We start from the raw sequence: 13,441 nt of genomic DNA on the forward strand, positions 1-13,441 counted from the left end.
AATCAAACCCATGGTGTGTTGAAAAAAACCCCTACAAAACAAGCCAAACACCTCACGGCTGAAACCTCAGGATGAATGCTTAGTTCCGATGATCCCTTTTCTAAAAAATAATTAGTTTTTTTCTTCCAAAACCATCTGTTCATGATGTCCACATATCTACTGTTTTGAAGCTGGTTGGTTTCTTGGATGGGAGATGCTAAGTCGTGAGCTTGTTCCTGTTATAAATCTGTCATTTTTTAGCGAGGAGTGTGTTATAACCAGACATCTACTGCTGTGGTTGCCTGAGCTGTCTGCCACCACACAAGGAATAAATCTTGTTAAACTAGTGATAATGAGCCCAGTAATGTTTAATGAGCACCCTTGCTGATGAAAAAAAGCTATTTTATAAGATATCTCTTAAAGATATTGCCTTATCTGCCCCCCTACTCTTTCTCTATTTCTCTCTTATATTGAAGAATCTTTCTCCTCTGGGCCTTTGAGAGAATTGAAGTAAGGATACATATTGATAGAAGTTAAAAGTCACTTAGTATTAAGTTAGTTTCCTTACTGTTTTTAGCACTGGTGTCATAAAATAAGATTTAGCTCGAGAGGTGCATCTCTTTGCATCCAATACTGTTCATCACTGTTTACAGATGTGTTGATGGCTTCAGAGCCTCACGTAATATGCATACTTTAATCGTTTTGGTAATGCTTTTGTAGTGCACATCCACAGGCATTGTGCTGAAAAGGCGGTAGATGTGTGACGGTAGTTCACACCTTTGGATTATTGGGCCAAATCTCAGGTATAACAGGATTACATGGGATTATTGTCACACTGGGTTATTAGTTCAGACACCACACAGTGTTTTGGTGTTACATGGCATCCAATTCAGTGTAAATATAGACCAAATTGGGAATATTTTTACTATTGCCCTTTCTTTGGGTAATCTTAAATATATTTTTCTGTTGTGTTTCAGCTTGGCGAGGACACCTTCAATCGGGCAAAGCTTCTCAACGTTGGCTACACGGAGGCTCTTAAAGACGCAGAATACGACTGCTTCATTTTCAGTGACGTGGACCTGATCCCTATGGATGACCGGAACCTATACCACTGTTATGACCAGCCCCGTCATTTTGCCATTGCCATGGACAAATTCGGCTTCAGGTAACATTAAATATTGAGGGAACCACAGAGTGCAGGAGTCTTTTGAAATAACATTTTATCTCACTTTTATAATTCTGGTCCCTTTTGATACATAAATAATCAGAAGCCGCATATAAAGGCTGAAAATGCAATAAAATGAAATCAGTGGCATGTTTTATGTGAATTTAATATCCTTGTAGAATTGTGGCTTTGCCAGATTTTATTACAGATATGCTGTGCTGCATTTGTTGCTATTTACATTCATATTAATAGAGGCCATTTCTGTATTTGTCTTTATTTCTTTGCAGAGAACAGAGTCAGTTAATCAAACAGCCAAAGCTTGAGGGCTGTCTGTCAAAGCCTGCGCTTCTGATGATTAATTGCTTTTTTCCTCTAGGGAAGATATATGTCTTATGACGCTTTGTCATCTGGAGCTCTAGAATACAGCTGAATTATTATGTATCAAAAGTTCATTTGTTAGGTGCAGTGCCAGTCTAGACAGACCTGGAGCCTTGACAAGCATATGTATTCATTTTCCAAGGCAGACAATTATTTAGAGGAGACAGACCGGTTTTCTTCAAGTGTAATAGCTTGAGATATTAAAACACTGGTGAAGGTTCACAGTATTACGTTTTTTTTTCTCCTTCTTTTTTTTTTCCAACTTGAAATGAATTTTGTCTGTCTTCTGTCGGCAAGCACACAAGTTGGCCTTTGCTCCATGGTGTTTAATTTCCTGTCTTTGTGTGAGGGGCCAAAAGGACCAAGACAATCTTAACTCTCTGCCTTCCTCTGCCGTCCTCAGGGAATTTGTTCAAATCGGCCTCTATCTTAAGATATGAGCAGTGTTGGGAAATTAGTTCAAAAGATAATTGTTTACTAATCAGTTGGTATGTGTAAAACATTTAATGATAGTTACTATAACATAAATTATTGCTTTTTATTATTTAAAAATACAAGAATAACATTAATTGTTATTAAATAGTTGAACGTGGTATATATAGTTAATATGATGATTAATTATGTTTTTATTCTATTATATAATTATTATATATTATTATTAGTAGTAGTACTAATGCATATGTAATATATAATATTTATATATATATATATATTGTTACTACAGTACCTGTTTAGTGCTGTGGTAAAATTTTAACCGTTATTGAATTTTTTTTTTTAATTCTCTGTGGAAGGCCAGACAATATGTTGTTAAACAAATGCCACTGACGTTCTCCAGAGTGTGAACTGCCTTTAACTGTCAGTGGGCTAAGAATTCCGTTTCCTCTGTGAGTCATCTATTGGCGTGCATCTTCAGTCTGAGGAGGCCTTAACGTTGCAGTATTTAATAAGTGAAGCACCTTTAGAGAATTACACGCTCTCAGACCGTGAGCGTGTGAAGAAACTTCAGCCATACTGTTTCTGTGAAGACTGCTGCTGTAGCAGATGGCCTCATTAATTTTAACTTGTTGTCTCTTAACGTGTGGTTGCGGCATGCACGAGCGCTTGTTTGTGGATGCGTGTTTGTGTGTGTGTGTGTGTGTGCACGTTCAGATAGGTTTTTGCTTCTCTTTTTCCCTTATGTCGCACATTTGTTTGCATGGGTGGATGTGGTTGCTGTCATTGGAAACATACACCGTGGTAGCCCAAGGCAAACCCCTGGCGGCTACCCTTGATGCACCTGCCAGCCCACAGCCCTGCGGGTCTCTCAGAAGAGGAGACACCGAAACCATGTTTTCATCCGCTTTAAGTGGACTCGATGCTTTTCCAGACTGTATTCATCCAGTAGAGCATTTCTTTAAAGGCTTCAAACACTTGCTTGAGATGTAATCACTCTGTGGTTTAAAGGTCAAATATAAGACTTAGTTCTGACAACCAACAAGGCCTTTTAATTCATCCTTTGACCTGCAATGGAGTATCTATATTTATATCAGCCTTTAATCCTATAGACGATGATTCCTCAGATAATTCTCATCCAACAGTGGCCTTCGGAACCATCTATGATGAGAAACGGATTCTTAGGTTTATAGTGCACTTAAGCTTTTTCCGGGGCGTTTTTTGAGTTGTGTAGCTCAACCGAGAGGCCTGAGGGGTGGCAACCAGGAGAAAAGTGATGAAAAAGAATTGGGAGAAGGATCAGATAGCATTTAAAAATGTTGGATCCCCTGTGGGAGGACCCTGTGGCTCTCTAGAATCCCTCATACGAGATGCAATTTTGTTAAATTCGAATGCTTGAGTTGACTGACTAAAGGGCTCAGTTCAGAGAGGGCTTGCAAAAAGAATTTTCACTCTAGAAGCTAATGGGAATCCAAAGCCCTGAACATTCCAAATGGACGTAGGCAGGAATAGACAATTTGAGGTAATGCTATTGTATAAAATGTTATTGATAATTAAATGGTGATTTGAGGCTTTATATTTAAAAAGAATGATTGGGGTCTGTTCCCTCTTGCAGGCTACCTTATGCGGGGTACTTTGGAGGGGTGTCCGGCCTTAGCAAAAAACAGTTCCTCAAAATCAATGGCTTCCCTAATGAGTACTGGGGTTGGGGAGGTGAAGATGATGACATTTACAACAGGTAAGACTATGCTGTTTTATAATTATTGCACTCATAACCAAAGATGGATGAATATGAGCTTGAATACGACATACAACACCAGAGAAGTATGTCGTATCGCCTGAAGATCAGGGAAGTTTGACTGAAGATTATGAAGTCAAAGAATATGTAAAAAATAAAACACATGCATTGATGAATCGTCAAATGTATTGTTATTTGAGATATTTATTGAAAGTGGTCCCTCACACAAGGATTGGTATGTTTGAGGTTCTTTGGCATGAAAAAGCTTGAAAACCTCTACTTAATCATTTTATAATTAATAGTTCAGTTGTTTGGGTGGTTACTAAAACACAGCATCACAGTTTCAGGGAAATGGGCAGCACAGGAGAAGCTTTTAAAAGGGAGAAAGGCTTCAAAGGTTTTATTTCAATTATGTATTGGTCTAAGCTCTTTGCTTAAGTTAAAAGGAAAGAATTAAAAGTAGGTTCTAATGTAAATGTTACTTTGACTAGTGGTTCTTTTCATGTGGTACCAAAACAAAACATTTTGAAGATGACTGATATGCTGGCAAATGGCTGTTAAACATGAATTGCGCATATTTTGAGTTATTTATGATTGCTGTAATTGCTGTTATGCCAAAAATGTGTCACTGTGATCCTCAATAACAGACTACATATGTTTTAACTATTTGTCAAATGTCATTTGTGACACATTAACAGCTTTGGTTAAAAACTGCAATATTCAATTACATTGAAGAGAATAAATGGTCCTTTATTTCTCTTGAATTAAATGAATCACATATGTAGATGCACTGCTTGTAAACCTTTGCAAACTTTGACCGACTTTCTGGGATGTCATTTTGTTTTGAGGTCTGGTAGACAGGCTTTTAAAAAAGTCATAAGTAAGCATACGTCATCAGAAACAGTCGTTTTGTCTCTGAACAGTTTCCTTGTGCTGATTTTACGTCTTTTTCTTTCACTGGGATATGCAACTCTGCAGGGAGCAGCTGTATATATGCTCGACACTCGGCACATAGATGACGCTCTGCTGTCTGATGCCTGTCTCTTCAGATAATGAATAGCTGCGTGTTCACTAGCTATCATTTTCCCCCGCCGAGGTGATGAGATAGAAAAACCTGCAGTATATCAGGGTTCAGGGCACATGCGCTCTTGCAACAGCGATAACATTCGTGGAGATATGTCCCATATGTCACTCTTTTCAGTTGTTTGGGGTTCCATTGACAGTAGAAAAAAGTGGAAACTGGATAGTGTGATAAAACACACCTCTCACATTATCTTTCCCTGCCTTAGCCCACTGCTTTTTTTGGAATGATTAATAGATTATATAAGTAAAAGTAAGCTTTATAGCCTGATATCCACAAAAAAAGCATCAGTCTCCCTTGAGATCTCGTTCTGAACAAGAACTGAATCTGAGTTGTTTATTTTTGGGAGAATTTAAAAAGCTTGATGTTGTTTTGAAGGATTTCTAATTATGTATTTTGCATGCATATTTATTGCACATTTATATGCACATTAACTGTTGATCTTTTTTTGGATTTTCTTACTGCTCATTTGATGGTTTAGTTGTGTTGAAATAAGGCTGCATTTATTTGGTCAAAAACACAGTAAAGTTGTACATAGTAAAGATGTGAAATATCATAAAAACTGTACACACACATAAATATCCTATAAACTATATACAAATATACAATACATATAAACTTTGTGTTGTGGTGGAAAAGTTGTATTTTCAGCTGCCAATACTGCAGTCTTCGCTGAAAAAAAACAAAAATGATTAATTAAATTTATTCAAAAAATAAATATTTAAGGTACTGTAAGTGGTTGAAATAAATTTATTTTAGCTACATTTAAATAAACAAATTTGGATGACAAATTTTCAAATATATATATATATATAATTTAAATGTAGCTAAAATAAATAGTTTGCTACCACTTAACCTTAAAAAAATTTATATATATATATTTTTTCCAATGTTCAGTGTCACATTATCCTTCAGAGTTTTTGGAAACTGATTCATTTTTTTTCACAATTATTTATTAGTATCCTTAAGTGGCCATGCATTCATTTTTCTTTCTTGTCTTCTCATGAGCTACAGTAAATATAACAAAATTAGTTTTCTTGTGATCTCAGAGTCGTTATAGTTTATCTTCAATAACAAAGTTGGTGCCCCCTTCTCCAAAGAGAATTTCTCATAAATGTGTTCATCTATAATGCAGACATTGCCAAGAAAGCAACAAGAGACAAAAACAAGAGAAAACTACTTTGAAGTCAGGGTCTTAAGAAAACTGCTTTTGTGAAATTGAGATCATTGGAAAATGCTGCTTAATTGTTATGTCCTAATCATGAGAAAATTGTAATGACAAAAATGCAAACCATTAACTGTTGCCTCTTTCCTTTTTATGCAAAGAATAATAAATAAAGCAAAACATTTCATTTAAAATAATGTTAATATTGTGTAAAATATTTTTTTTTCTTTTTAAGTAGACTGTTTAAATAGAAGACAATCTGGACACTTTCTAGTTGTCAAACTGAATGTGATGAACTGAAGGTATGCAATACACGTGTAAACTAGAACTTGACTTCACACATTTAATACAAAATTATTTTGGTCCAGTAACTACAAATTCGTTCTACCAAATACTTCTTGAGGCTACTGTACAGTCGTGGCCAAAAGTTTTGGGAATTACATAAATATTGGAAATTGGAAAAGTTGCTGCTTAAGTTTTTATAATAGCAATTTGCATATACTCCAGAATGTTATGAAGAGTGATCAGATAAATTGCATAGTCCTTCTTTGCCATGAAAATTAACTTAATCCCAAAAAAACCTTTCCATTGCATTTCATTGCTGTCATTAAAGGACCTGCTGAGATCATTTCAGTAATCGTCTTGTTAACTCAGGTGAGAATGTTGACGAGCACAAGGCTGGAGATCATTATGTCAGGCTGATTGGGTTAGAATGGCAGACTTGACATGTTAAAAGGAGGGTGATGCTTGAAATCATTGTTCTTCCATTGTTAACCATGGTGACCTGCAAAGAAACGCATGCAGCCATCATTGCCTTGCATAAAAATGGCTTCACAGGCAAGGATATTGTGGCTACTAAGATTGCACAATCAACAATTTATAGAACTTCAAGGAAATAAATAATTCAAGAACTTCAAGGAAAGAGGTTCAATTCATTGCATCCAAGAAAGTCCAGCAAGCGCCAGGATTAGCTCCTAAAGAGGATTCAGCTGCGGGATCGGAGTGCCACCAGTGCAGAGCTTGCAGGTGTGAGCGCATCTGCACGCACAGTAAGGCCAAGACTTCTGGAAGATGGCCTGGTGTCAAGAAGGGCAGCAAAGAAGCCACTTCTCTCCAAAAAAAAACATCAGGGACAGATTGATCTTCTGCAGAAAGTATAGTGAATGGACTGCTGAGGACTGGGGCAAAGTCATATTCTCCGATGAAGCCCCTTTCCGATTGTTTGGGGCATCTGGAAAAAGGCTTGTCCATAGAAGAAAAGGTGAGCGCTACCATCAGTCCTGTGTCTTTCCAACAGTAAAGCATCCTGACACCATTCATGTGTGGGGTTGCTTCTCATCCAAGGGAGTGGGCTCACTCACAAATCTGCCCAAAAACACAGCCATGAATAAAGAATGGTACCAAAACACCTTCCAACAATCCAACAACAGTTTGGTGAAGAAAAATGCATTTTCCAGCACTATAGTGCACCGTGCCATAAGGCAAAAGTGATAACCAAGTGGCTCGGGGACCAGAATGTTGAAATTTTGGGTCCATGGCCTGGAAACTCCCCAGATCTTAATACCATTGAGAACTTGTGGTCAATCCTCAAGAGGCGGTTGGACAAACAAAAACCCACTAATTCTGACAAACTCCAAGAAGTGATTATGAAAGAATGGGTTTCTATCAGTCAGGATTTGGCCCAGAAGTTGATTGAGAGCATGCCCAGTCGAATTACAGAGGTCCTGAAAAAGAAGTGCCAACACTGCAAATACTGACTCTTTGCATAAATGTCATGTAATTGTAGATAAATGCCTTTGAAATGTATGAAGTACTTGTAATTATATTTCAGTACATCACAGAAACAACTGAAACAAAGATCTAAAAGCAGTTTAGCAGCAAACTTTTTGAAAACTAATATTTATGTAATTCTCAATACTTTTGGCCACGACTGTAGTTGACTAGATCCACAGTATAGCTTTAATGAACAAGTTCTTGCTTAACAGACAGTGTGGCAATATAGTGGCCTAAAGTGCAGTCAGCTTTAAGCAGTCGTTCAAAGTCAAGATGTAAGAGTAAATGGCATGTGGACCCAGCTGTGCGTATTGCTTCAAATTCCCCATCTGACTGGTGAACATACAAGCACAGACTCTGACGCTCACCCATTTAGGTCCTCTGGGTGGAAGTTTACTTGAACATACTGTCACTTCTCTTGAGCCAGTTTGCTGGGGCTCCAGGGATTCCCAGTAACTGTCAGAACAACTTCCTCTCTTCCCTTATCTTTGAAGGTCACTGGTCTGAAAGCGTGAGCCCAAGTGCCAATGGACATTCTCCTGTGCAAGCTCAAAATTCTGCAGCCTGGCTTCTTAAAATGTGTCAGTCTTGGCGGATGCGTTGCTTTAGAAGAGAAATGCTGTTTATATCTCTGTGGACTGGGTTTTTAGATTGTGTTTGTGAAGTGCAGCTGGTATTAAAGTGCAGAATCTTTGTTTCTTGCTGTAGTTGATCCTGCAGTATACACTTGTTCCTGTACTGTACCTTCTAGCCATAAGGAAGAACTAGTGGCTGTCCTGTTCAAAGCTACTACAGTACACTGATACGGAGTAGCTATGGTCAGCCACTATTGACGAGAAGCTCCTGCAGCCTTGGTTTCTGACTAAATGTACGACAAAGTCAGAAAAAACATTTTCCAGCTACAGCTTGTAAGTTTCAATAGATTTTTAAGCAATGTCTTCTTTATAGTCACTTTTTATCAATTTAATGTGTTGAATATAAGTAATGTATATGATTAAAAAAAACGTATAAAAATATATTTATATATATATATATATATATATATATATGTGTGTGTGTGTGTGTGTGTGTGTGTGTGTGTGCGTGTGTGTGTGTGGATTAATAGCATTTATATGTTTAGTTCACTATTTTAATACAGTTTAGATTTTTTATGAATGCATTACTTATCAATTTTAGTGTGTTGTTGCAAAAAGAGCATATTTACAAAGTATTTAGGAATTAAATTAACTGAGCTTCATTTGAGCTTCCACATGAAGTTTTCTTTGTACATACAATTTTATAGTTTACTGTTGTAACTTCACATCAAAGACAAAGTACAGATTGAACTCATCCTTTGCTCAATTTTTCTGCATATCTCTCTTTATGATCATTATCTAGACAGCAATACAGTATCAAACTCCAGATGTGGACAATCCTTTGCATTTTATGTCAAGAGGTAGTTTATTTATTTTTTCAGATTTATTTATGGGCTTTTTATGCCTTTATTTGGAAAGGACAGTGTAGAGTATACAGAGAAATCGTCAAAGGACCACGAGCCGGGATTGGAACTGGGATCGCCGTGAGCGCAGTTGCACTGTATGTTGGCACACTATTGGCTATTGGCGCCAAGAAGTAGTTTATTTTATGTCAGCTTCATAATAACAATCCTATTTTAAATAAAAAGTCACCATAAGAGGCATTATCTATAAAATGGAAAGTACAGCCACTATCATGCTTTGCAAGCTGGCCAAAAGGTCATGGCTGCATGCATTGGTAGAGTTAAGTCATTGTGGATAGAAATAGCCCAGAGGGATGTGTGTGAGGGAGGATAGTGGACTCAGATGACTTTGTCCTGGCCTCATGCACAGCAAATGTTCCATCCGACTGGCTTGAAACAAAAAGCAAAGTTAAAAAAGCTTTTGGAGAGTTTGCTCTCCCCTCTGGCCATGTGGACAGAGAAATAGCCCATCATTTTTTCATTGATTTTCAACATTTGTGTAGTTGGAAAAGATGGAAGCCCTGGAGGGACATTTCCCTTTACAATTCAGTAAGAATGAGACAGTGGAAGGCAGTAGACAGGTGTGTTTTACTGTGGATTTTAAGTTGAAATTGAATAGATATGAACTATTCTTAGGAAGACTGGGCTAAAATGAAGAGCCTGAACAGTGGCTGTCTTGTTGGATCAATCAATCACATCCTTTTTTGTGCAATTAAATTGAGATTAATCGCACACTATGAAATTAAGCATAGACAATTTAACTTGTTTCAAATGTTTATTTTGTCATCATTTGATATATCCAGCAAAGTAAACCAAAAGATTAAAGCGTGTTTCTTAAAAATCTGTATTTTCTGCAAGCTTTTTTCAAGATAAATTTAAAAGACCAAAAGGATCCTATATAAGCACATATGAAAGTTTTTCTTTTTTTATGTGTACAGTGCAACAGCAAAGAGCCCTTTTACATTTTAGAAAAGTCAAGTTGCCATACCGAACAGGACCACATGGAAATGCAAAAAAAAAAAAAAAAAAAACGAAAACAACCGCCTGCTGAGTGCATATATCTGCTACTGTAGACAGATCCATTCATTATTGTGAATGTGTGTGGAAACAACGTGAATGTACGGAAATGTCTGTGCGTGTGAATAAATACAATGTATTATTATAAACGTTTTATTATAACTGACTCACACGTGCTTACTGTATGACTCCTGTACGCTACCGCAAACGCCTTTAACCTAATTGCAGTCTTCATCCATCAAAACTTTACTAGTGAGACTGGTTATCCATAGAAACCATAGTTTGCGTCTTATCTGGCCATACAGTGGTGGGATGTTGACAGTCTGTTCAGTCTGTACTTCACACAGCACGTTAACTGCATTAAATTATTTTAACGTGTTAAGGATTGTAAAATTTATCTAAAGCGTTATTGTGTTAACGATGACAGCCCTAATTTCTTACAAAATAATATTGACTTGATTGATTTAAGAATATTACTGACATTAAAGCATTGTTATGTGATTATGGAGAATAGAATAGAATAGAATAGAATAGAATAGAATAGATTTTTTTTTTTTTACACGCACACATAAGTGTATAATTACATCATAATAAGGGCACTGTAAAATAAAATGTAACCAGTTTATTTAATTCATGTTTAAAATGTTAGTTACATGTAACAAAATTATGCATATCTTATCTTAAATTTAAGTCCTGTCCAATTATGTTTTTATTTGATTGGTAAAAGAATAAAGGAAAGCAATTTTTGTAAAAAGAAAAAAAAGTGTGTCTGTATATATATATATATATATATATATATCCTCATTTGTAAGTCGCTTTGGATAAAAGCGTTTGCTAAATGAATAAATGTAAATGTAAATATATTCTTTTTTTTTCAAAGTTTAATAAATGTTTCATTGTCATATTTTGTCATGCTTTGTGTGTTCTGCATTATGTGTCCACGCCATCATGTGCTGGTCCACCCTGTCATCTTGATATTTTACAATATTTTAAATAATAATTCAATCATATCTATATAATACAGTGTGTTTAATAGCTTGGTGTGGGGCCAATAACATGCAAACAAATAACTGCATGCAAAAATTACAGTTTTCTGCTGTCTTTTATTTGAAAGGGAACTCGTAGTCATAATAAAATGACAGTCAAACTTATTAAATAAGGCTTATTAAATATCGTTTCATGTATTTTTGTAAATGAGAGGGATTATGCGATATGCATTTCATGTGAAATAAAAAAATAATAATACAAAAAAAACAGAGCGAGAAAAGGAGAGTGTGTTTGGGGAGGGCTGTAATGGAAGAAGAGCGCCAGACAAGGTCAGTCTGTCTGCCATATTGTATGACCACTCCTCTGTCCCTCCCTTTCTCTCTCACTTTTCCCTCTCTTCTCTCACCTTCTGTCTCTCTCTCCCTCTATATCTGACTTGTCTTTTTTCAGCTCCTCTCTCATTTCTGCTCTGCCAGCAAGCCATGAAGTAATAGTAATGATTCCAATTCTCCCCCACTCCGAGAGTCTAATGCAATTAAATGAACTGCAGGGAGGAAGAACGGAAGGACATGTAGAAAAGTTCTCACTTAATCCAATTAGAAACTACAGGCCAAAACAGGTCTTCAGTCAATGTTATGAATTATTACGTCAGCATTCAGACAAACATTCTCTTAATCACAAAATTGTCTTGTTGACTAATAGAAACACTGTGAGTTATTATTGTACAATAGTGATGCTGTTTGCTTTTGTTTTGTATGAGTAATGAGTGTTCCCCCACCTGTTTTCCACTTTTGCTGTCTTCCTGAAAGTGTTTTAATGCATTTTTTGCCTCCAAGGCTGAGGTTAATTTAGTAGCATCCTTTGTTTGTTCCTAACCAAAAAATAAACTCATTTTTCTATGTGGTGGCAAGGAAGTCAAAAAACCTTCAGATATTTGGCATAGATTTTCGAGGTCTTCAACGGCACAGCATTTTGCTCTGTCCCCCGAATCAGACGACTCTCAAAGCGTGGCAGCCCCAGAGTAATCACAGCTGTCTAAATCAAGCGTTAAAGGCCAAAGAGTTCAAGGAACACTGCTGTGAATAAATCGCCCAGTAGGATGTGAAAATGCTCGGCGGATGAATGCAGTAATATGTGTGTATAATGTGCAAAATAATGAACACAAATCCGGCTCCAAGGCATTTAACCCTCATCTCACTTGAGGCTTATTTCTGTTTAGCCAAATTATTGCAGGTGACCATGAACATGAGCCAACCAAACAGTAATTACCAACATGGACACAGTTGTCAGAGCTTTTGTTTATTGTTGTTGTTGTCTTTTTATGCCTTTCTCAGATACCTGGAACTGGACTGATTCCAGCCAAAACACGAATCAGAGCAGAAGGGCTAAAAATTGCTTGATTAAAATCAACCTCACACCCAGAAATGAGGAATTTCACAATAAGGCAGGGTTCTTACACTGCAAAATACAGTTTTCATAATCCATATTTTTGTACTGTAAAATATCTAAACTCAGATATCTATAACCGTTAACATCCCTAATTGTACTTGTTGACCAGAGAAATATCTGAATAAAATCGAAAACCAGTTTTCAGAACATTCTTAAGGCCTATTCACACCAAAAATGATAACTATAAAGATAAATATATTATGATAACCACACCAGCAGATGATATCGTCCATTTATTGTAAATGCACACTTTTCTGCCACTTTAAATTCTCTAGCTTGTTACAGCAGGATTGATTCCAATTGGCTGTCTGTGTTTTTATCGTTCATCAGCTGAAAAAAAAAAATATTTTGAAAGTGATTCCAGCGATATCGTTTCTCTGTGCCTTCATTGTTACAGTTGTGGTGTAGACCCTGCTATTCTTTAATATTGAGAACAATTATTGCTATCTTTATAGTTATCGTTCTTGCTGTAAACAGGCCTTAAGAATACTTATTTTCAATTGTTGTGGTGTAGACCCTGCTATTCTTTAATATTGAGAACAATTATTGCTATCTTTATAGTTATCGTTCTTGCTGTAAACAGGCCTTAAGAATACTTATTTTCAATTGTTGTTTTTTTTTCAACATTTTGAATAAAATTTTATTTTTAATCATTTTTGCATGGATCTCAAGAAGTTTAGCTAGAATTGTGTTTAAACCATGAAACACATGAGAAGTAATAAAAGCACAAGAAACTGTTTGCCAACAAACTGTTTATATTTTTTAATGGACAGCAAGACAAAAAAAAATTATAACGAAAA

General features: G+C 36.3%; 1 protein-coding gene across 1 annotated transcript in view; it reads left to right on the forward strand.

Annotated features, from left to right (window-relative positions):
* Positions 1-13,441, forward strand: part of b4galt2 (UDP-Gal:betaGlcNAc beta 1,4- galactosyltransferase, polypeptide 2) — a 96,406-nt gene that overhangs the window by 73,149 nt on the left and 9,816 nt on the right. The window contains exons 4-5 of the mRNA XM_059501649.1: positions 957-1,144; positions 3,570-3,692. Coding sequence (XP_059357632.1) covers positions 957-1,144; positions 3,570-3,692 — 311 coding nt within the window. The remainder of the gene's footprint in view (positions 1-956; positions 1,145-3,569; positions 3,693-13,441) is intronic.

The sequence above is a fragment of the Carassius carassius genome, chromosome 20 (genome assembly GCF_963082965.1).
Source record: "Carassius carassius chromosome 20, fCarCar2.1, whole genome shotgun sequence".
Taxonomy (NCBI): Eukaryota; Metazoa; Chordata; class Actinopteri; order Cypriniformes; family Cyprinidae; genus Carassius; species Carassius carassius.